Consider the following 24,101-nt stretch of genomic DNA (forward strand, 5'->3'; position numbering starts at 1 on the left):
CTCATCTCACTCTATAGGCTGGGAGCCAGCGCTGTCCGCAGACACTTCCGGGTCACGTGGCCAGTGTGACAAGCTGCATCTGGTGAGCCAGCGCAGCACATGGAAATGCCATTTACGTTCCCGCCAGTAAGCGGTCCCTATTTATCTACTTGCACCCGAGGGTGCTTTCGAACTGCTAGGTTGGCAGGCGCTGGGACCGAGCAACGGGAGCGCACCCCGCCGCAGGGATTCGAACCGCCGACCTGACGATCAGCAGGCCACCCGCGTCCCCAGGATGGAGGAATGAATAAATAACAAAAGGAGAGCAGGGGAAGCCTACCATTCCCCGTTCTCCATTGATTTATTCCCCCCACCTCTGCACCCAGCAGGTTTTCCTTGTTTACTGGGCTCTGGGAAGGTCACCAATAAGCTGCCAGAGCCCTCATGATGGCCTTCCCAGAGCCCTGTAACTGAACAAATCAGGCTTTTCTATCGGGCATAGTGGGAGGTACCAGCCGAAGTACCTCTCCATCATCATGCAATGGGATTTGGCAGCCCAGTAATTACACGAGCCAAAATGATAAAAAGCTCGAGTGGATCTTTGAGTAATGCTAAATATTTTCAACATATTCTGAATGGGGGGGTGGAGTTCAAAGGAGACCAAGCAAACATGCTGAATGAAAACCAAACAAGGGGAATTGTTACAAGAGGGAGGCTTGTTCATACTTGGGCCCTGAAGGCTTACAGGGAGACAAGAGTGCTCTTTATAAACATGTAAAGAGATCTTTAAAAACAGACAGGTATCAATTATCTTCCTTGGCCACCGCGAACAGAACAAGTAGACATCTGAAGCTGAAGACAGAACATTTCAGGTTAAACATTAAGGAAAAGCTTTTTGAACAAGCTGCGAAGGGATGTTGTGCAATCAGCAGGGTTTGGAAGCTGGTCGAGTCTGGACTTGACACCTCTTTATCAAGGATGATGCAGGGAATAATGAATTTCATCCTGCCTTTGTCGAGAGGAATGAGCCAAAGAACCAAATATCTTTCAACTGAGATAACTATCTGATTTGTATGTATCACACGTTCATAATTATCCTTTGGACGGGACCTTAATTGGAACATAGGGAGCTGCCTTGAAATGAATCACATGCGGCTCTTGGGTCTTCTCAGCCCTTGGGCTTCCCCCAAGCCATGCCTTTCCCCAAGCCACACCCCTTTTCCCTAGGCCACACCCCAGCCCTGCCCCACACACTTCTCAAAAGCTTTTGTCTGTCTGGAATGCGCCCCTGAAGCATGATGGTGCCTCCTGCTCACCTGGAAGAATTGAGGTGTGCATTTATGAAACCATCTGCTTTTTGTGTGTGGTTGAGACAATGCCTCTTTGACAAAGGTGAGATTCTCATCCATTGCACCACAGGTTGGATGGAGGCTAGCAAATAACACAGCCTGTTGGGTTGGCCCTCCTATAGTGTATAAATTTATTTTCAATTAGAGTCCAGTCCTAAAGGCCAGGTCCCTTGGATTATTACACTGCTAACAAATTCAGGGGAATGGACTTTAAAGGCCAGCCATTGCCAGCGTGGCAAGTAAATCTGCAGAGCCATTCTGTTGCCGTAGATTTGGTTGGCATCAAAGCCCTGGCAATGACCACTCTTGGCAGATGTGCATGTGCAAAATTGTATCGTGGCACAAAAATATGGATGGGTGGAAGACTGAAAGATAGGGCACTGCTTCCAGTTTTCCGAAAGCTGAGAAATACCGTATTTTTCGCTCTATAAGACACACTTTTTCCCTCCTAAAAAGTAAGGGGAAATGTGTGTGTGTCATGTGTGTGCTCTTCAGGGCAGGGGGACCCTTCATCCCGCTGCCCTGAAGAGGCTTTGTGCGGCTATCCCAGAAGCCAGAACAGCAAGAGGGATCTCTGCACAGCAATCCCTCTTGCTGTTCTGGCTTCTGGGATTCAGAATTTTTTTTTTTTTCTTGTTTTCCTCCTCCAAAAACTAGGTGCGTCTTATAGTCTGGCGTGTCTCACAGAGCAAAAAATACGGTACTCTTTTTTTCTGAATTAAAATGGGAAGCTTACTTCTCCTTACGCAAAATTCAAGCAGATGGATCAGGTAGTAGGTGATGGGAAGACCTTGTCTGAGGCACTGAAGAGCCACTTCCAGTCAGAGTAGACAACAGAATAGACAAATGAACACATAAGACAACTACCATGTTCCTACTTTTTCATGGCACACTAGCGTGCCTCAGTGCACAGCTTAGGAACTACTCTTAGAGAGTGTTTAGGGTGTTTCGTCAACAGACCACATGAAAATCATTTCTGCTGAGGGTGTGCAGTGGTTCTTTGTTAGCCTTCATAATGAGGCAAACCAGGGTGAATTGAGTAATGATATCGTGCTCCTTGGATTGCACCATTAACAAGATGCCGTGAGTGGGATCAGGGACCCTCTAAACTTCCAAGTCACCTTGTGGCCTTGCTTTATCCAGAAAGTTAGATGCACAAACTTTTCTTCCATCCCTTTTCTGAGAAGTTAAACCAGACTCATTGGGGAAACACTAGCATTCCAAAGGGGAAAGGAGTAAAGAGGAAAAGAAGGGATCCTTTGCTTTGATGGACTGGTCTAGTTTTTATCCCCAGTGAATTATCGTCACCCAAATAACAAATCTAATTGGAACACCACAGAGCAGATCCAAAACAGACACAAGGTGAATCTTGCGTTCGCGGCACACCCTTAGTTTCTAAAAAGCTGTCTCCACATGCACTGCACAGATTGCAACCAGCAGGCAGGGGACTGGGTCTGCCATCGTGGCAACCAGTGCAAGTTGTTCTGTGTGCCATCGCAGTTTTGGATTCCTTCAGGGTTAGGGTGTTAACGTAATGCATTGTGGGGGTGGGGGTGGCAAGACAGTTTTTACAAATAATCAAAGGTCATTGCAACACGTGTCGCAAGCGACACCCCCCCCCCCCAAAAAAAGCTGAGTGAATCTATAAGCACAATAGACTTCAAATTTTATTTAAATATTCCCTGCGCCTCCGCCTTAAAATGATTTGGAACAGTGAGGTCTCCTTGTCTTGCGGATCCTGGGATGTGGGCCAAAGTATCTCACACAGAGAGACAGTATATTGTACTTTAAAATGCTGTGACTGATGCGGTGTATTGTATACAAAATGTTGGCCCGACAGCCCACTTCCCTTTTTTGTTGTTGCTTAATTTCTTACACTCTATATTTTATCCATTATTACACACGAACCCATGTTGCTGAGCGTCTGTTTGTTTTAAAAAATGTCCTTCGGCACCTCATTCTTTTATACGCTGATTAAATAAAACGCCGTAGGCAGCTCAAGCCAATGTAATAATCTGTAGCTGTGGTTTATGTTTCAAAGATAGATGCTTCTGGGATTGTTAATACGCCTTAAAAATTATTGCTACTCCTCATTCTCTTGCAAGGCTGATTGTTAAAGGAGCAGGGCTTGTTGCTTGTGGCGTCACAAGGAATATCTTGCTAAAGTAATTCCCCCCCCCCCATTCACGCTGTTGTTGTTTTAACCCTGCAGGTGCATAAATATATACATATAAAAAAACAATTTCCTTTTGCTCTTCTTAGTTCATCTTTCATGCATGTTTTGTACAATAAAGGGGTTCTGTGGTGTTTCAACACAGATACATGGACACACACGCAATGTGAATGTTTAACTAGAAGAGTTTTGGAATCATTTAGGCTTCAGTTAACATTAATGAGGGGCAGGAAACCACTGTAATTAAGTTATTGCAGGGGTTGCATTAAAAATTTTGATTTGTTTTTGGCATCCGTCTGTCTCAGGAAACACTGGAAGAGTGTGCCTTCGGGGGTGAAGTCAAACAATTGGAGAGTTAAGAGTGCCTGCTTTGGGAGGAGAGACATGCTTTATTGCAGGTTATATTATAATTTTGATTATAGCATTGCTATTCCTACTTTATGTTGATGCAGGATTTCAGATAAGGAGGTGTTAACGCTTCAGTATTTTTTATCCATGTAAGAAGGTATTTAATGAAATGGAAAACTGCAGGAGGAAGGTATCAGGAGGTCATGGCCCAATCTTGAAGTGAAATGCTAACTATGCCCCCCTCCCCACTACTTTGCTGGATACAGTGATTTGATACATTGGTTTCTTGAGTAACTATGTTGTGCATAAACCATAGTTTCCTTTATTCAGATTAAAAAACAGGAAACCGTAGCTTGTTCTCTACAAACTGAATGGTTTAAACCAAAATTTTCCAAACTCTGTGTCGTGACACGTTAGTGTGTCGGCTGTAGTGTGTAGGTGTGTTGCACGAACGCTCCCGGCGCTCCTCCCAGGGCTGGAAAGGGATTAGTTTAACTTCCGGTTTGTTAGTAAAACTGAATTACTGTGTCACAAAATGATTCATGTCTGAAAAATGTGTCACCAACATGAAAAGTTTGGAAAGCTCTGGTTTAAGCTTTCTCCCTTCAAGTGTGGAGAAAGAGGGGGATTTGTTGTTCTGTTTGAATTAGGCCTCTAGGACCCATATAAATTAAGATTGAGGTCCTTAAGACCCCAAATACCATCACTGTTATAAATTTACTCTTGCACAATAAGCTATAAAACTCAATATAATCTCATAGCACTTGCGTCAAACAGGAGTCATTGCCAAATATATCTGATACTGGATTGTGGTTTTAAAAAAGAAAGGAGCCCTTTGACCACAACATCAGGTTAGTAGTGTTTTGCATCACCGCAGAAAAGTTAAAACGTACTTGCCAAATTTACGATTGTAATGCATTTTTTAAAAATGTACATTGCATGATGAATTTCTTTTTTTGGGGGGGGGGGGGTTGCAAAAACCATTTCTTTAGGGATAGCCTTTTAGACCTCTCTAATTATCTTCCTTTTTGAGGGGGAGAGCGTCCACTTGGCTATTAGTATGAAAGGCTGAGTGTTTTTGTCAAGAGCTTATGGCTTTGCGTCTCTGAGGGGCGGCATCTTAAGTAGCCATTTGGAACGGTATTGGCCTTTGGTGGGGGGAGCGAGATGCAGCGTGCTTTGAAGGAGCTCTCAATGAGCCAACGAAAGATTGTGCAGGCGTGCCCACATTTAATCCAGGGCCTGCCTGCATTAATGGTTAAAGCTCTGGGAAAGGAAAGGGGTTGCACCAGAAAATAATCAAAAGGCTGTAGCTTTAGTGCAACGGCCCTGGAGTTGAGTGGCTGTGTTTTCTCTTGCCTAAGCTGCTTGATCTGCCTGCCTGATTAAAGGAGGTGAATGTCACTCCATTTATCACATTGTATGTTTATGGTGTGTTGTTCTTAGTTGCCTTCTTCAAAAACTATGCATTGGTTGTAACTGAGAAGTTAGTGAATATCTCTTTTGCTTTTTACCAGTTCCCTTTCCCCCTGGCTTTTCTCCATTTGAGTCGCCACTCAACCAACTTAGGTTAAGGGGTTAAGGGGTGATATGATAGCCATGTTCAAATATATAAAAGGATGTCATATAGAGGAGGGAGAAAGGTTGTTTTCTGCTGTTCCAGAGAAGCGGACACGGAGCAATGGATCCAAACTACAAGAAAGAAGATTCCACCTAAACATTAGGAAGAACTTCCTGACAGTAAGAGCTGTTCGACAGTGGAATTTGCTGCCAAGGAGTGTGGTGGAGTCTCCTTCTTTGGAGGTCTTTAAGCAGAGGCTTGACAACCATATGTCAGGAGTGCTCTGATGGTGTTTCCTGCTTGGCAGGGGGTTGGACTTGATGGCCCTTGTGGTCTATTCCAACTCTATGATTCTATTCTATGAACTCAGTGCTTTTACAATCTCAGCACTTGAGAGTTTGTGTATAGGACTGTTTTAGCTCTACATCCAGTTTCATCCTGAGACGAAGGCTGTAGTCCTAACCTGTGAATAAGAACCATTGAATTCAGTAATACTTGTGAGTAGACGTGGTTAGGACTGTGCTGCAACTGGTTGTCATCCCCATCACTACCACCAGTAATTCAGTAGCTTATAAAGATATAACTGTCTCATTCAGATTTCTTTTTCTGGCAATGGTTTCTGTTAATGAGATCCTCTGATGTTTGGGTGGAACATTCTCAAGCAGAGGGTAAGAAAATGAAATTCGATGAAACTGTCATACATTGGGTTGCAGGTAACTCCTGCCCACTGCTGTTGCCAAGAGTGCTTGCAGAATCAAGATCCGAGTCAAGGGAGGAAGTGGGCAAAGTTTGCAGAGTTCTAAAGTGAGATGCACTGATTCTTCATCTGTGCTGGAAAAGAATGGAGGTGAAGTCTGGACAAGGACTTCAATCACAAAGTCAATCACAAGGACCCATCTGAAACTTGCAGGAAGCAATGTCAAAGGCTTGCTGAGGTCACTAGCTAATAGCGCTATGGTCTAAACCTTCAAGCCTCTTGGGCTTGCCACTTAGAAGGTTGGCGGTTCAAATCCATTCAACAGGGTGAGCTTCCATTGCTCTGTCCCAGCTCCTGCCAGCCTAGCAGCTCGAAAGCATACCAGTGTGAGTAGATAAATAGGTATCACTGCATCGGGAAGGTAAACAGCGTTTCCGTGCGCTCTGGCACTCGTCACAGTGTTCTGTACGCCAGAAGCAGTTTAGTCATGCTGGCCACATGATCTGGAAAAGCTGTCTGCGGACAAATGCCGGCTCCCTTGGCCTGAAGCGAGATGAGCGCCTCACCCCTTAGTTGATTTCGACTGGACGTAAGCATCCAGGGGTCCTTTACCTTTTCCATTACTAGCTAAAAAGGAATCTGCCCACCCATGAGGCTGGAAAGGAGTAAGAATTGAACAGGGAACAAAAGTCAAGCATCAGTGATAGGACACAGACACACAGAGCAAGATCGAGCAGGGAGAGCTGTCCTGCGCCTCTCAGCTGATCAACCCCCAAATGTGCCTCCAAGCTGGTCACCCGAATGCGCCTTCCAAAGCTTCCTAGAGCGAGGAACAGAGAGCAGCACTGCGCCCCAAAGCCGACCTGTAAACGCACCTTGGAATAGGTGCGAGGAACCAGGAGTGAGGAACCAGGAGTGAGGAACCAGGAGCGCTCACGGAAGCCGGCAGAGAGGCTGTGAACTGTACCAAGCCCAGAAGGAACGGCAGCCAACACGGGGAGCGGAAGAGATCCAACGGAGGAGATCCACGAGCAAGGAAATACAGGAGCTGTTTAAATAATTATCTAGGGGATAAGGGTTCATCAAGAAAGACCTGGTGATGTTTAGAATGATACGGCATAGGGAAATGTTCCCTGGTTCCAAGATGAGGGATTCTATGGAATGCAGATAGAGAGAATTGATAAGAATAATGACCTGTTGTGACCTTGACGGAAGCGTACAATAGATGAGCCTTCTTGTGTTTTGGCTCATCTTCCTCTTTTCTTCTTTTTTCTTTTTTTCCGCCTCCTCCTGGAGAGCCAGTGTGGTGTAGTGGTTAAGAGCGGTAGACTCGTAATCTGGTGAACCGGGTTCACTTCCCTGCTCCTCCACATGCAGCTGCTGGGTGACCTTGGGCTAGTCACACTTTTCTGAAGTCTCTCAGCCCCACTCACCTCACAGAGTGTTTGTTGTGAGGGAGGAAGGGAAAGGAGATTGTTGGCCGCTTTGAGACTCCTTCGGGTACTGATAAAGCGGGATATCAAATCTAAACTCTTCTTCTTCTTTCCTTTTCCCTTTTCCTTTTTCCTTTCCCATAATGGCTTATGTTCTATGCCATGTACTTTGATATTTTTTGTAGTTTTTTAGCTTTTTTCATTTTTATTATTATTAAGGATTTTTCTTTTGTAATTTTGGTTGTTTATATTTATCTGTATTTGTTTAAAGCAAATTAAAGGATTTTTTTAAAAAAAAAAAAACAGGAGCTGGTGAGAGAGGAAAGAGGAGATCTCCCGGCTGCGTCCCATTTAAATTGAGCGGGCCACACCTCCAGACCAACCGGGTTGGTCAGCCTGGGAGTGACACAGCCAGAGCCCCCCAATCGCACAGGGCTGACCACACCCCTGCACACGAGAAGGGGTCTTGAGTGCCCGCAACCCCACCTCCTCCTTAAGGCGGAAGTGGCTTTGCTCAGGGGAAAGGACTGCAGGCTACTCCAGAAGTATTACCCTGCTGGGAACTGCTTGGAGCAATTGGCTGTCCCAGAGGGTGGAGCATTGCAAGATGACAATACCGTCGTATCACAACCCCTTGATGAGCAGCATAGTTTCTGGAGCAAAGTTCCCAGACGAGCAGTCAGTTAGGGTCAAATCTGCTGGTTCAAGCTTTGGGATCCCTGACTCAGTGACTCGAGCAATTGCAGCGCTCCTCTGAGCTCTCTGGTGTGAGCACTGATCTCCTGAGTTTGCAGGATTCATTGGGAGGAGGAGGAGTTGCCCCGGCCAAAGGGATGAGCTTGGGAATATTCTCTTGACTTGAACGGGCAAGCCTTTGCAAGTGAGGGAGCAGTATATGCAGGTCAGAGGCACCCTCGCTTCCCAAGGAGTTTTCTCTTCCCATCGGCTCTTTCTGTAGTCTCTCAGCATCCCAATGGACCCGAAACAAAGTTTTGTTGACTGTATTCTCCAGGGAGGGTGTAAGAACAAAAACAAATTGTATGCATTTCTGGCATGTTTGCACATGAGAGCTATTGTTCGGGGCCTTTTGATGTCAATTTCAGATTAAATTCTTGTGTATGCTTCATACATTCCAAGGAGACTCTACTCTTTTCCTGCCCTTGTGTTCTGCTTAGGCATTCCCATAACACAACACAGTGGCCGGATCTAATCTTTCGTCCATTATGGTGCCAAATATGTTGTCACTACAATACGGGGGAGGGGGGGGATATAAAGCATTTCATTTGTTCAAATAAACCTTTTAATAATGTTTGTGTGTGCACTTTCCAATGGTGGAAGCCCCCTCCTCATTATCCGAAGAAATCCAGGACAACTGGAATCCAAGTAGCACCAGAATGGTTACTGTGTTGTCAAGTAAGGGTTCAACATCCATTAATATGCAAACATGCCTCTGCCCCCCCCCCCGGAAAAAAAAACCTTGGCTGTACAGTATTCCTAATTGGGTGTTGCTCCCTTGGAGCATCTCCCACATCAAAATGACATTCACACACACACACACAAACACACACACTTTCGCTACCTAGCCTCACCCCCCCCCCAATGCCTAGTCTTCACTATCCTCCCCAAGCCTCCCTCATTGGGGAGAGGACAACAGATGCTGAGGTTCCAGTGCCAAACAAGAGACACAAATTATTTATTTATTTATTTATTTATTTATTTATTTATTTATTATACCCCAGCCACTCTGAGTGGCTCCCAACAGAATATTAAAAACACGATAAAGCATCAAACATTAAAAACTTCCCTAAACAGGGCTGCCTACAGATGTTTTCTAAAAGTCAGATAGTTGTTGATTTCCTTGACATCTGATGGGAGGGCGTTCCACAGGGCGGGTGCCACTACCGAGAAGGCCCTGTGCCTGGTTCCCTGTAACCTCACTTCTCGCAGGGAGGGAACTACCAGAAGGCCCTCGGCGCTGGACCTCAGTGTCTGGGCTGAATGATGGGGGTGGAGATGCTCCTTCAGGCATACTGGGCTGAAGTGTTCAACCACTAGGCCAAGCCCCCCCCCCAAAAAAGTCAATGGAAACTGGAATGAGCAGGCCCATTAATTATTTCAGCTTGTGTCCCCACCCCCCATTTATCTTCTCATTTGTCTGATATTTTGGGCAGCCTAACCAAGTTTCACTTCAGCTGTGTTTGCATATTGCACTAAACCATGGTTTAGTGTGATGCGCTTGAGCTGGAATGAGCCCAAGCGAGCGTCAGACTTGTGCAGTCCCCGCGACTTCCTCTCACATAGCCAGGAGAAGGACTGGGCATCATTTACCTTCCGTTTCCCTTAAACTCAGCTTGTCATAGTGTGAGAACTGGGGGCAATGGTTTACAATTAGCTGTTTGAACAAGCCAGTTTCCATAAACCGTGGTTTGAAGTTGGCCTGGAGTCAATGGCGAAGCTGCATGCTCTGGCACCGGGGGCGGAGAGCAGGTGGGGGCGTGGCTGTTGCGCGTCCTGGGGGTGTGGTGGGGTGGCGGCGCGTGTCGGGGCGGCCATGACGGTACCCCCCCGATGGGGCCGGGGGTGATGTGCTCCCCCCGCCCCCGTTCCTCCGCCAGTGCCTGGAGTTAGTGATAAGCCTCAACCTCCCCAAGTTCACAAGGGCTTGCCACTTTTAAGGGAAACTGAAAGTAAATTATCTGAAGCCTAGTTCGCTGAACCGCCTTAAATATCTGACAGTAAACAAACATTTCCAATTTAGAACAAGAAAACCCCTTTCATCAATGTTCAAGGAAGCTAAACTATTAATTGAACTAACAACTAATTTGGCTTTTTGCAGATACTTTGTTAAGTTTCACAAATCTTCCGTGTTTCAACGTTCCCTGTTGTCTCAAGATGGCACAGAAAGGAGACAGTTGTAATGAAAACACTATTCCATTCAAGTTTAATTTGATCTTGTTCCTTAACTTTGACAGCTTGGTTCTGATTGTTCCATCTGTTCTGTGTATGTCTTTAAGTGACTGAATCAGGAGGGGGGGATAATAACCCATTCTTCAGTGAGTTGACACATGCTACTTCGTTTTTCAAGTCATCGTTATTCTCTCTTTCTGTCTCTTTGTTGGAATATAAATTCTAATTTTGTGAGCCTTTTGAAAATGTATTACTCGTGTAGTATCCAATCATTATGGCCGTGATAAAAAGCGGAACACATATTAAAAACCCTTGAGAGGCACATAACTCCTCTGTGAGATCAGAAATGCAAAATTTCTGAAAACTATGCAGCCATTTATGGGGGAGAGTATAGCCCCTCCCCCCCATCTTTGAGAGAAGTTGAAATATTGGCAAGGATTTCTTTCTTATGATCCATAAACTTCCTTTATTACTTTGTTTGCTTCCCCTAATCCCAGACTGCACTCCGAGACTTAAAACCTGAAGATCTTCTGCGTTCTACAATATTTGGAAATGCTTTTTCCAGCACCGCCTTAAGAATGTTGCTTGCTTAGCCACCCAGTCGGAATCAGCAGCAATGTTGCAAAAATTCACTTTAAAAGCCTTGGTTCCTCATTCCGAAAGAGAAAATACTTCATCGGATGGTTTTAACCCTCCCCTCAAAATTTATCGTTTTGCCATTTCTGGCCCGTCTATGTGTGAAAAATATTTTTCCTAGCTTTTTCTCAGGTTCTGTCATTGGTTTCTCACTGGCCATTGGGGGCAAAACGAGACAGGATGTGCCTCTTGCTGTGGCAATATGCATGACTTCCTCTCCAAATGTCCTGCATCCCTGAGAGATACTATGCAGGCTACCTGTTGGGTAGGAAGGCGACATGTTCGTAGGGCAGTTGCCTCTACCCCTGTTTGCACTCTGCAGAATTCAACTAGAATCATAAGCAAGCAAATTGTATTGCTTGTGTTGACACCCATTTAATTCTGGACAGCTTGGGGGACCTTTGGGAGAGTGAATGGACTGCATTTATTAGAGACCCTGATTCATGCATGGTCAGGTCCTTAGGCTATTACCGATCTGGCTCATAGAAAGCAATACCCCATGTCCTAGTGGGTGGTTTTTATAAGGAAAAAACACTGGGGGGGGGGGGACACCAAAAAAATAGCCTTTGGGAAACAGATAGAAGAGGCAGAAAGAGAGGGGGGAGGAAGCTGGGGAAACAATATCATTGAAGTGCAGTGCTATGGAGACTGCTTTTTATTTTTATTAAGGTTGTGGTTAATTTTAATAATATCAAACATAACCACATTTCACATTGTGCAAATCTCACAGATGAAGAATTAAAGACAAGCTTTCTCAGCACTATGGCATTGTATAACTCCTTGATACCTCTCTCTTTTATGTTCTCCGTAACCCTTCAGCCGCCTTGAACAGATTCCTGGGTCTTTGAAACAGGGCAAGGTATCAGTCAAAATTAATATTCGGTAGTCAACAAGTTATCATGGAACTCTAATATATACATCAATTAACAAATATGCTTGACAGTTAGTTGGCATTAAATCCGGCTAGAAAAACCAGGATAAAATCTCTTCCATATAAAAAGCATGGGAAAAATTTGTAAGAAGCTTTATACCTCCAAATTTCCAAAGGGAAATGAGGAAGAACAGGTTGTGAGGGTGGAATTTCGTCAGCCCTTCATTTTGTCCCATCTGTGCTTGGGGAGGAAAGTCGCTCTGGGCTCAGTGGATCTTACTTTTATGTAGAGTTTTATGACTGGGCTGAGTTTTGCATAGATCATGTCACCCTCGGATACACAATTATTTGTCTGCCTTCCAGAAACTGCCATAACTTACACTGAACCCATATTATAGGGAGAGGAAGTGTGTGTGTGTGTGTGTGTGTGTGTGTGTGTGTTGCTCACAGCATAATTTGTGTTAAGTGTCGTAGCCTCCAATTCTTAGCCATTTTGCATGTGCAATGCTTTTAGGCCTTTTAGACTACTGGTGGAGAGCTTCTTGAGATTGACAAGATAATTCCAAGGCACTTAGAATTGGTTATGGGATGTTATTTAGAGTCAGTTGGGGAAATGAATTTAGAAAGACGGAGAAAAGGGGAATATTAAAAGCTTTCTATAGCCTCAAATAGGGTATACCTCTTTGAGTTTTCTTGCAATCAAGCATTGTGTACATTTTATGAAATAAGTAAGTATATTTTCATCGTTACTTATTATTAACATGTGATAGGGAACAATTTGATTAATAAGATGAAGCTTCTTGATTATTTAATTCTTCTGTGATTATTTGCGAACCTTTTTGACTACAACTTTCTCTGATGCTTTCTTGTCTCTGATGTAAAATAACTGCCGGAACCACTTGCCCATCTTAATATAAGTTTCTGTTCACTTCTGTGCGTCAGAGCGACGGCACTTGCTCCAGAGAAGTTTCGCAGAAATCAGCAAATATGGTCCCAAATGACTAACTGACACGCCAGTCATACACGCGCCATTTCTTTTGTTGATGGCAACTGCTTCAACATGCCGAAAATGTTGGCGGTCTGGCATATGATGGAAGTCTCAAACAACCAAGCCTCTGTTTCATATCCTATAAGATGTACTGATTGTATAAGAGTGGGGGTCTTTATGCAGCCAAGAAACGATATCACTAGGCACAAGGGAATCGCAAGGTCTGCAGAAAAAGCACGAAAATATTTAGGAAAAAGAACCAGGGGCAGCTGCTTGGAAAAGCCGTCCCAAGAGGACAGAGCATGCTCAGTGAGCATGGAATGCTGGGAGCAGGAAACAGAAAGGCGGAGTCCTGGAAGTGGGTGTGGCTGACCGGAACCCTGGACAGGAGCCACACCATGACATTTTCTTGCAGTCCCACTTAGGGTCATTATAACTATCATTTCCATCTGTCCCCAGTACTATTGCATGCCATGTGTCCAGACGACTCTACAGCTTTCTACCTGTTGGTGTGCGGAAACATAGAGTCGTGCCAGAGACTTGTCTCCGAAATTAATTATGAATTTAACAACTGTGTCCTTAGCTTGTGTTCTTGTGCCTTCCAAGGCCAAGCCCCTAAACCCATTAAAGCCTAGTGATGCCTCCTTGCTTGCAAGTGCATTGATCTGCGTTTTCTCCTCCCTTGTGTTTTTGTCTCCTTCCTCAGCGTGGCCATCCTGATCTTTAATACTTCTCGGCGGTGCTTTGTTGTGGTGAAGCAGTTCCGTCCAGGTAATCCCCTTTCTTTGCTTTTAGTTCTTGCTCTCCATTGAAGCACAGCTTTTGAGGGGCTTTAGCAGTAAAAAGCAGGTGGCCCTTTGAATACCTGTGGCGTAATATTTTGTGATGGAGATGGGGGAAGATGCACTAGCCTTTCTGGTGAATTGTAGGATCATAGAATTGTGGCGTTGGAAGGGGACATCAAGGGTCATCTACTCCAACCCCCTGCAATGCAGAAATCTTTTGCGGCTCAAACCCATGACCCCAAGATTAAGAGTCCCATGCTGTACCAACTGAGCTATCCCAGGACAATAGGGTGCACTACACTTACAAACATGCTTTAGATTCCCTAGTCCCAACCATTTAGGCTTCGAAATGTGTGACCCACTAAAGAAAGCAGCTGCCTTTTGCAGAGTGCTTGATAGCTCAGTTGGTTAGAGCCTGATGCTGATAACGCCAAGGTTGCAGGTTCGATCCCTGTATGGGACAGAGGTATATTCCTGCATTGCAGGGGTTTGGACTAGATGATGATGATAATTAATTTGTTTGTTTGTTTGTTTGTTTGTACCCCGCCTATCTGGTTGGGTTTCTCCAGCCACTCTGGGTGGCTTCCAACAAAGATCAAAAATACATTAAAATGTCACACTAAACAGGGCTGCCTTCAGATGTTTTCTAAATGTCAAGTAGTTGACATTTGATGGGAGGGTGTTCCACAGGGCAGGTGCCTCTGCCTGGTTCCCTGTAGCTTTGCTTCTTGCAGTGAGGGAACCGCCAGAAGGCCCTTGGCACTGGACCTCAGTGTCCGGGTAGAACGATGGGGGTGGAGACACTCCTTCAAGTACACAGGACCGAGGCCGTTTAGGGCTTTAAAGGTCAGCACCAACACTTTGACTTGTGCTCGGAAACGTACTGGGAGCCGATGTAGGTCTTTCAGGACCAGTGTTATATGGTCTCGGTGGCCGCTCCCAGTCACCAGTCTAGCTGCCGCATTCTGGATTAGTTGTAGTTTCCGGGTCACCTTCAAATGTAGCCCCACATAGAGCGCATTGCAGAAGTCCAAGCGAGACTCGCAGTGTTTCCCAACCTTGGGCCTCCAGCTGTTTTTGAACTACAACTCCCATCATCCCTGACTAGCAAGACCAGTGGCAAGGGATGGTGGGAATTGTAGTCCAAAAACAGCTGGAGGCCCAAGGTTGGGAAACACTGAACTAGGGCATGTACCACTGGCGAGACAGTCCGCGGGCAGGTAGGGTCCCAGCCTGTATACCATATACCAGATAGAGCTGGTAGACAGCTGCCCTGGACACAGAATTGACCTGATCTTCAGTAGATCTTCCAATTCTAGGAGTTTCCTTTTGCTTTGTTTTTGTTCACCTGGGACACTTCTCCCACCTCTTCAGCCCCCCCTTTTTTTAAAGGACCCCCACTCTTTGGGCCAACTCCAATCCTTTCATGGCAGCCTATATGTAGGTGTGACCTACCCCTTATCCCCCACGGCATGGCAGATTAATTTATATATTGCCAGGCTGCCATGAAAGGCTAAGATGCAAGGCCGAGAGAAAAAGGTGGCCTTCCTGAAACAAAGGCTTCTCACCGCAGCAGCCTGCCTTTTGGCAGTCTGCACGCCAACATAGACCGGATCAAGCGTGCAGAATCCAGCGCTTTGTGCTTCCTTTGATGGTATTACACGGCTCTTAGCATTTCCTTTAGGAGAGTATTACCGCAACAGCTGTTTCTAGATTAATGCAAAAGGTCTTTTGCAAATTCCACTCCGCAATCCACTCTGCACGGGGGGGGGGGGGGCTGTTACTATGTGCTGAAAAAGGGCTTTCTTAAACAAACACGCGTGCTTTTCATAACTCTGCCAAAACAGCAGCTGAGTTGACAGGCTGAAACACTCGTCATTGCGCACCTGGTACATCATGTGCAGCCCAACATCCCAGCGAGTATCAATGAATCCTGTGAAATGTTGGCTGGCAAACGGAAGTTGCCTTGAGACAGAAGTTGCTCCCCAAAGTAGAATTAATGCTGGAGGGGGACAGAGAGAGAGATCTTGAGAGCCAGTGTGGTGTAGTGGTTAAGAGCGGTAGTCTCGTAATCTGGGGAACCGGGTTCGCTTCCCTGCTCCTCCACATGCAGCTGCTGGGTGACCTTGGGCTAGTCACACTTCTCTGAAGTCTCTCAGCCCCACTCACCTCACAGAGTGTTTGTTGTGGGGGAAGAAGGGAAAGGAGAATGTTAGCCGCTTTGAGACTCCTTAAAGGGAGTGAAAGGCGGGATATCAAGTCCAAACTCTTCTTCTTAAAAAAAAAAAAGACAGGGAGAGAGATCTTGTAGGAATCTAACTTTGTAAATCATGCAGAGTCTCTCATGTTCTGCTAATTAGCACTAATTGGATGTCCACACACAAACTTATTTTCAAACAACGCAGCACAGTAAATGCACCAGGGACTTCTAAGTGCAACTGTAATAACATGCATCTTATAATAAATAAATAGAGGCCGGAGGTGTTTGATTGGTGTGATGGTTTGGCCATCTCTTGTTAAGGTAAGGTGAGTGCCAGAGTCTTACATTTTACCTCCCCCCTCCCTCCAGCTGTCTACATGTGTGAGATGGAGCGGCTCTGCCCTCAAGTCTTCGAACGTGAAAACCAGGAGAGCTGGTGCCCTCTGCCAGGCCACTTGCCTCCTTCAACGGGAGTGACCTATGAGCTCTGCGCTGGCATTGTAGACAAGCCAGAGCTCTCATTGGAAGAGACAGCTTGCATGGAAGTCTTGGAAGAGTGTGGGTATGAGATCCCTACAGCCAGCCTGAAGAAAATTACTTCGTGCAGGTAAGTGGATCTGGGTTTGGTGGTTTTCGGAGAGCAGCTGGCAGGGTAGACCTTGATGAAGGCCGGGACCACATAACACCGGTTCTGAGAGATCTGCATTGGCTCCCAGTACATTTCCGAGCACAATTCAAAGTGTTGGTGCTGACCTTTAAAGCCCTAAACGGCCTCGGTCCTGTATACCTGAAGGAGCGTCTCCACTCCCATCATTCAGCCCGGACGCTGAGGTCCAGCGCCGAGGGCCTTCTGGCGGTTCCCTCATTGCGAGAAGTGAGGCTACAGGGAACCAGACAGAGGGCCTTCTCGGTAGTGGCGCCCGCCCTGTGGAACGCCTTCCCATCAGATGTCAAAGAGATAAATAATTACCTGACATTCAGAAGACATCTTAAGGCAGCCCTGTTCAGGGAAGTTTTTAATATGTAACGCTGTACTGTTTTTAACACTGATTGGGAGCCGCCCAGAGTGGCTGGGGGAACTCAGCCAGATGGGCGGGGTATAAATAATAAATTATTATTATTATTATTATTATTATTATTATTATTATTATTATTAGAAATCAGACAAGCCGAACATTTCCCGAACATGCTGTTAGTGTGGGAATGTTAAGGATAGTAGGAAAGGATATATTGAATAATATTATCCTTCCTTCACTGACGCTACTAAGTGATGTAGCAGAGCAGATTCCTCTCAATGTAGCTGGAAGCAAGTTTGCAGATTCATTTGAATCTCTTAGTTAAGTTTCTTTCCTGGTGTCCCCTTTGATCGCTCTTAAAAGAATAAAGATACAAGAGTCTTTCTGAGTACAGTAACAAAAAGTTTACTCACGTTTCAGTTCACGATTTGATCCCTGAAAGGCAGACTTTACTTAGTAGTTACACAAAGAAACTGTGAGTTCATCTCCTATGGAGACTGAACTCATGTGCTGCTGGCTGAGAGCCAGCAGACAGCAAAATTACATTAAGAGAACAAAATGGCTCCAGGAGAGCAGCATGGCAGCAAAAGATCAACAAGCAAGTGAAGACAGAACTAGAGACTAAGAAAATGGCTGCATGACTTGGCTCTTTTGTGGAGTCAGCCAGAGCCATGCCCATCTCCCAGGTCACATGCAGGGGGAGGATGCTCCAGACCAATGGAAGAGAAAGTTACCCTGACTGGATGTCCCCCTGCCTGTGTCCACTCCAGGGAAATAAGGAATGTAGCATTTGACTGTACCAATGGATTACATCCCACAGTTATCTGAAGTATCTGAAGAAGTGTGCATGCACACGAAAGCTCATACCAAGAACTAACTTAGTTGGTCTTTAAGGTGCTACTGGAAGGAATTTTTTTGTTTTGATCCCACAGTTAGGTACTCTGACAACCCTTTGAGCCAGATCATGGGCTAATGTTCTTTAATGCTCTCCACCAGAATCTCTCAAAGGTCTCTGGCAGAGATCTTTCCTAGCCCTGCTCCTGAGATCTTTCTTTCCCCCTTAATCTGGAGATCTGAAAGATTGAACCCAAGACCTGCAGGCTGACTGTGCTATGCCCCTTCTCCAGTCAGATAACAGCCACCCTAAACCCAGCTCAGTCATCAACAACCGCCATAAAACAAACAAAATAGAAAGCTGGAAAAGGCAATAAAAGCTTTGTCCCTTCCTCAATAGTAGCCTGACAAGGGAAGCCTTTACCTGCCTTCACCTGTTGCTTCACTTCCTTGGGGGTTGAAGAGGAGGTGGATTGCACAGGAGAGATAATATCTCTTCCTGCAATTAGTTTGCGGGGAAGTCTAACCATGCCCACCTAAGTTCCGGACAAGTTATTTCCCCTTTTGTTTTTTCTTCAAAGCTGCACAGAGTTACTCAGGGCTGAACTAAAATGTCACGTTTGACATGGCTCCACCACTGAAAACAGTAGCTCCATCTTGTGTCCCCTTGTCCCACTCCCATAGAGCATGAGACTCTTAATCTCAAGGTCGCGAGTTCGAGCCCCACTCATGTTGGGCAAAAAGATTCCTTCATTGCAAGGGGTTGGACTAGATGACCCCTGTGGTCCCTTCCAACTCTACAATTCTCAGTAGGTGGGGAAATGATGTGAGGGAAACTACCTATATGGGGCATTTTTTTGGCACAGACACAATCAGACTGTTGGATATATAACAACTATTCTTGTCCCCTTAACATCTGGTCATTTTTTCTATATTATTATTATTATTATTAGCCCAAGGCCTCTCAAGTCTTACCTCCTGTCCGAGTGGATTGGAAGAATGCAGTGCCGGAACAACAAATCATGCAGAGAAACACCAGGCAGCCTCCTTTGAGAAAGTACACTGAGCGCATAGGAGAGTTGCATTTTTAATTCATTTGTTCCACACAGCCCACCGGTGTGCCCCAGCACATCATTTAGGAATTACTGAAGTGGATCATTTTCCAGCCCTTGGGACGTTACATGCTGATTTAAATCAAAATTATGAGATGCAATTTGGGATACATTTTGTAATCCCAACTATTTTAGAAGGATTTTTTTTTTTAAAAAAAGGCACATTGAAATTCCACCAGAACGAAGAGGGGAAGCCAACTGTGTGTATGCAGAATGCGTCTAGTATTTGGAATTAAGGAAATGTCAAGAATTAAATAATCTAAAATGAAAATGTGCTGAGAGCCTTCTGCCTCCCCAGATTGCAGCTTTGTGGGGGGGGGAAGCATCTGTTCCCCTACTTGGAGATGCATGTCGAAATGTATGGAGAGTTGGGACTTTCAAAGAAAGGAAAACTTTATTTGCTTTTCCCCTTGACAACTCTATTGAAGTGGACACTGACATGCTTTAAGAAAGAAGAAGAAGAAGAGGGGCGGGGGACTGGGAATTAAATTCAGATCCACAGCTGTCAATCCTGGCAAATGTCATTTCCTGCTGGATTAAGGAGCTTTTGCTAGGGGGAGGAGAAGAGGAACAGAGGAGCTGTCTCTTACAACTCCTTGGAGCCCGATTATGCTATTGGCTTCCCAGATGAAAAGGTGCTTTCTTTGGTGTGAAAGACAGGCTGCAATCCTAGGCCTGCTTACTTAGGAATAATCCTCACTGGACTCAAGGGGGCTTACTCCTGAGTAAACAGGCTGGGAATTGCACCTCCGCTCCGCATTTGTATTATCATTCCGTCAATGTTATTTGGAGGGTGGGGGGATAATTATGGATGCATCTGGGTTTGCTCTTTTGAGGCAAAGGGAAGAGCAGGAGGTCCCTACAGAGATTGAGGACGGACAGAAGAAGCAAGACTACACCAGTCACAGCCCCCTCCCCTTTTACCCAGACATTTGAGTTTTGCCTACCTCTCTGCCAATAACTTAGGCCTTGGAGTGTCATTTAAATGGCAGACTCTATGTTATGTGCTGCGTAGGGATGGCTGAACCAGTCACAGAACCAAAATCACAGATTTGTAGAGTTGGAAGAGGCCACAGGGGTCATCTAGTCCCACCATAGCTGTCAACCGTCCCTTATTTGGTGGGAAAGTCCCTTATCCCAGTGCTGTCCCTTATTGATGGTGTCCCATAAATTTCCCGGGTTTCAAAGGAAGCAGCTCCTCTCCCTCCCTCCCTCCCTGCCAGCCAGGGAGGAGGGAGGCTCCAGCTGTGTTGCTTGGCTGCATTGCTCACCCAATAAGGAGTCTAAGAACAACTAGGGGGTGGAGCTTGCATGTCTTGTGCCAATCAAATCGGCCGCGTTGCCTGGGAACTCGCCTTTGCTCAACGCTTCCCAGCGGAGAGGTGACGGTGGTTTTCCTTGCTGCATCCCCTTTGCCAGGTTGCTGCGCAGTGGGAACCACCGCTTGGCTGCTGGCTGGGCTTTTCTGCCTTTGGCTTGGAGGGGCTCAGAAGTTGAATATACCTGTGCTGGGAAAATCCCGTATTTTGGCTGCTGATCCTTTATTTTTGAGGCTGCTGGTCCCTTATTTTCAAATCTGTAAGTTGACAGCTATGAGTCCCACCCCTGCAATGCAGGAATCTTTTACCCAATGTGGGACTCGAACCCACGACTCAGAGATTAAGAGTCTCGTGCTCTAATGGCCGAGTTATCCCTCAGGGTCAGTTCCTCATTTTTCAAATCTTAAAAGTTTTGTTTGCCGCATTTCCACATCAGTTTTGTAATAATAATAATAATAATAATAATAATAATAATAATAATAATAATAATAATACTACAGTGGTACCTCTGGTTGCGAACGGGATCCATTCCGGAGGCCCGTTTGCTAACATGAAATGAATGCAACCTGCAGCAGCACGTCTGCGCACGCATGGGTTGCAATTCGCCGCTTCTGCGCATGCGTGTGACATTTTTTTGCGTTTCTGTGCATGCGCAAGCAGTGAAACCCGGAAGTAACCCTTTGCGGTACTTCCGGGTCGCCACGGGACGTTACTTGAAAGAATGTAACATGAAACGGACGTAACATGAGGTATGACTGTAGTAATAATAATAATAGTTTTCATGGAAAGTCATCACCATTTTAGTGCAATTTCCCCTCATCTAATGCATATCTGTACACTGTTTTCACTAATATGAGGAATGGCAAGCAGAAAACAGTTTGCTGTTCAGAAGTTTCTTATCTAGCACATTTCCCAGTACATTTCCAAGCCCATTTCAAAGTGTTGGTCTGACCTTTAAAGCCCTAAATGGCCTTGGCCCGAAGGAAAGTCTCCACCCCCATCGTTCTGCCCGGACACTGAGGTCCAGCACCAAGGGCCTTCTGGCAGTTCCCTCCCTGAGAGAAGTGAGGTTACAGGGAACCAGGCAGAGGGCCTTCTCGGCAGTGGCGCCCTCCCTGTGGAAAGCCCTCAAGAAGATACAAAGCTTTTAAAAGGCCCTGTATTGGGAAGTTTTCGATGTTCGATATTTTATTATGTTTTTATATGTGCTGGAAACTGGCCAGAGTCGTTGGGGGAACCCAGCCAGATGGGTGGGCTATTATTATTATTATTATTATTATTATTATTATTATTATTATTACCATCATCATCATTAGTATTATCATTATTATTTTGGACATATGATTTCACTTCATTTGTTTTTTATTTTGCCAATGGTGTCTTTTAATGTTTTCCCATAAAAAATACAGTATACTGGCCATACCTGGTAGAGTTAATGCTGTCTCATGCTGTACTCTCCATGGTAATCTTCGCATAAATACAATTTTAACCTTACTGCTCTGGTTAATGGCCACAGTACAATGACATGCTTTGTAATTAGACGGAATCACCTGCCAGTACACCTGTCTGCAGATAGTATAATATAATATAATTTTGTGTCAATTGCTTCTATTCTTTGTGTGTGTGTTTTTCCTGCACCTGCTACTTATAACCTCAGAACTGTGTAAAGGTCCAAATCAATTACCTTGGGAAATTACCTTAATCGCTCATCAGCTTACCCATTGTGTGTGTGTGCACGGAATTGGCGTGCAGTACAAAGAGCGTCGTGATTTTGGATTTGCTTATAAAAGCAGTATAATACGTTCCTCAGATGCCGCATAGTGCATTTGCTTGAATTTTCTTTTATTAATGAATCGATTTCATAATTTGACTGGAGGGTTTGTATGCTTAAAAGCACAGGATGATCAATAAGTGTCAATTTTTGAACATGGATTCAGAAACGTTAGAGTAGATTATTTCACTATAACTATTATTTACTTATTAAATTTGTATACTGCCCTTCATCTGAAGATCACAGGGCAGTGCACAACGTAGAAATACAAAATGAGAACACAAAATAAATGAAAGAATGGATGACAAATAAACCTATTGCAACATATATTTAGATGGAGAGAGAGAGAGTACAGTGGTACCTTGGGTTAAGTACTTAATTCGTTCCGGAGGTCCATTCTTAACCTGAAACTGTTCTTAACCTGAAGCACCACTTTAGCTATTGGGGCCTGCTGCTGCCGCGGTGCGATTTCTGTTCTCATTCTGAAGCAAAGTTCTTAACCCGAGGTACTATTTCTGGGTTATCGGAGTCTGTAACCTGAAGCGTATGTAACCTGAAGCGTATGTAACCCGAGGTACCACTGTGTCTAACTTGGAAGTGTGGCAGAGCAGCAAGATTGTGAACTGGAAACCCCATGCCTGCGTGTTATAAGAACATAAATATATCAGTTTGGATCAATTCAAAAGCCCATCCAGTAGCCAGTCTCAGGGGAAGGCCCACAGCAGCACCTCTGCAGATGTTACTGAACATCTGGCTGGCATGACTAATAATCTTTTGCAGGCGTTCCCTCTATGAATTTCTCCCACCCAAGTTGGTGGGCATCGCCGCATCCACTTACAACAAATTCCATACCTTTAAATTCTGCATTCATTTTGTCTGTCCTGAATCTGCTTCAAGTTAGTTTTGTTGGAGGACCCTACGTTTCCGGTATTAAGAGATAGGGAGAAGATTTTTCTCCCTTTCATTCGACACCATGCATAAGTTTATAAAACTTTATCATCTCCTTCCTGGGTCACCAAAAATCCAAAAATAATGTAGCATTTCCCCAGAGGGGATTTCCTCCAACCACCTGATCATTCTGACCACCCTTCTCTGAACCAAGAAGAAACGCAGGGCTGCTGTGAGAATGGCAACCGTCTGTCTTAACCCAGCCAGCTGATTTCTTCATACAACTTCATACCTTCATGCAACAAGGAGCATCTCCACCCCCATCGTTCTGCCCGGACACTGAGGTCCAGTGCCGAGGGCCTTTTGGCGGTTCCCTCCCCCCAATAAAATATTTGAGGGGGGCCCCCAACTGATGGGCATTGCCATTCAGATGCTGTGCATGCGCTACATCGGTCGATCAATTACATTGGATGGGGCTTACCTGCCCACCCCCCAATATTTTATTCATGTTGGCACCCCTGCAATAGATATTTGGGAACTGACTGTTTTTGAGGAAAGGGCTGGTGTCGTGATGTTTATATTCTTATTGTCCGTGTTTAATGGATCTTTTTATGCTATTTCAATTCTCAGTGTTTAATTACATTTTTATGCTTTTCTGTGTTTTAGCTTGTTCTAGTATAAGCTATGTAAGCTGCGTGTAAATGTGTAAGCTGGATGGTAATAATAATAATAATAATAATAATAATAATAATAATAATACAATGGTGCCCCGCAAGACAAATGCCTCGCAAGACGAAAAACTCGCTAGACGAAAGGGTTTTCCGTTTTTTGAGTCGTTCCGCAAGACGAATTTCCCTATGGGCTTGCTTCGCAAGACGAAACGTCTTGCGAGTTCTTGCGAGTTTGTTTCCTTTTTCCTAAAGCCGCTAAGCCGTTAATAGCCGCTAAGCCGCTAATGGCCGTGCTTCGCAAGACGAAAAAACCGCAAGACGAAGAGACTCGCGGAACGGATTAATTCCGTCTTGCGAGGCACCACTGTAATAGTAATAGTAACAACAACAATAATAATATACTACAGATTACAGAAGTGCAGGGCTGCCATTCAGCAACATCCTGTGTTTCTCACACTGTGTCGTTCTGCTCTCAGTTGCAGAGTGCCCCTTATTTTGACAGGTGTTCATGTAAGGTTTCCTTAAATACATACTGGTTTCTCCCCTCTCCCTCTCTCACCCCT

At 45.0% G+C, this 24,101-nt stretch overlaps 1 protein-coding gene across 5 annotated transcripts in view; it reads left to right on the forward strand.

Moving 5' to 3' along the window:
- NUDT14 (nudix hydrolase 14) overlaps window positions 1-24,101 on the forward strand; it is a 53,595-nt gene that overhangs the window by 28,065 nt on the left and 1,429 nt on the right. For 2 of the 5 annotated variants that reach the window (XM_028745820.2, XM_028745904.2), the window contains exons 3-5: window positions 3,807-3,899; window positions 13,649-13,713; window positions 16,297-16,534. In XM_028745820.2, coding sequence (XP_028601653.2) covers window positions 3,807-3,899; window positions 13,649-13,713; window positions 16,297-16,534 — 396 coding nt within the window. Of the gene's footprint in view, window positions 1-3,806; window positions 3,900-13,648; window positions 13,714-16,296; window positions 16,535-18,730; window positions 24,099-24,101 lie in introns of those variants that run through there. The other 3 variants (XM_077923345.1, XM_028746071.2, XM_028746157.2) reach the window with 2 other exon arrangements.

Source organism: Podarcis muralis, chromosome 1, assembly GCF_964188315.1.
Source record: "Podarcis muralis chromosome 1, rPodMur119.hap1.1, whole genome shotgun sequence".
Classification (NCBI taxonomy): domain Eukaryota; kingdom Metazoa; phylum Chordata; class Lepidosauria; order Squamata; family Lacertidae; genus Podarcis; species Podarcis muralis.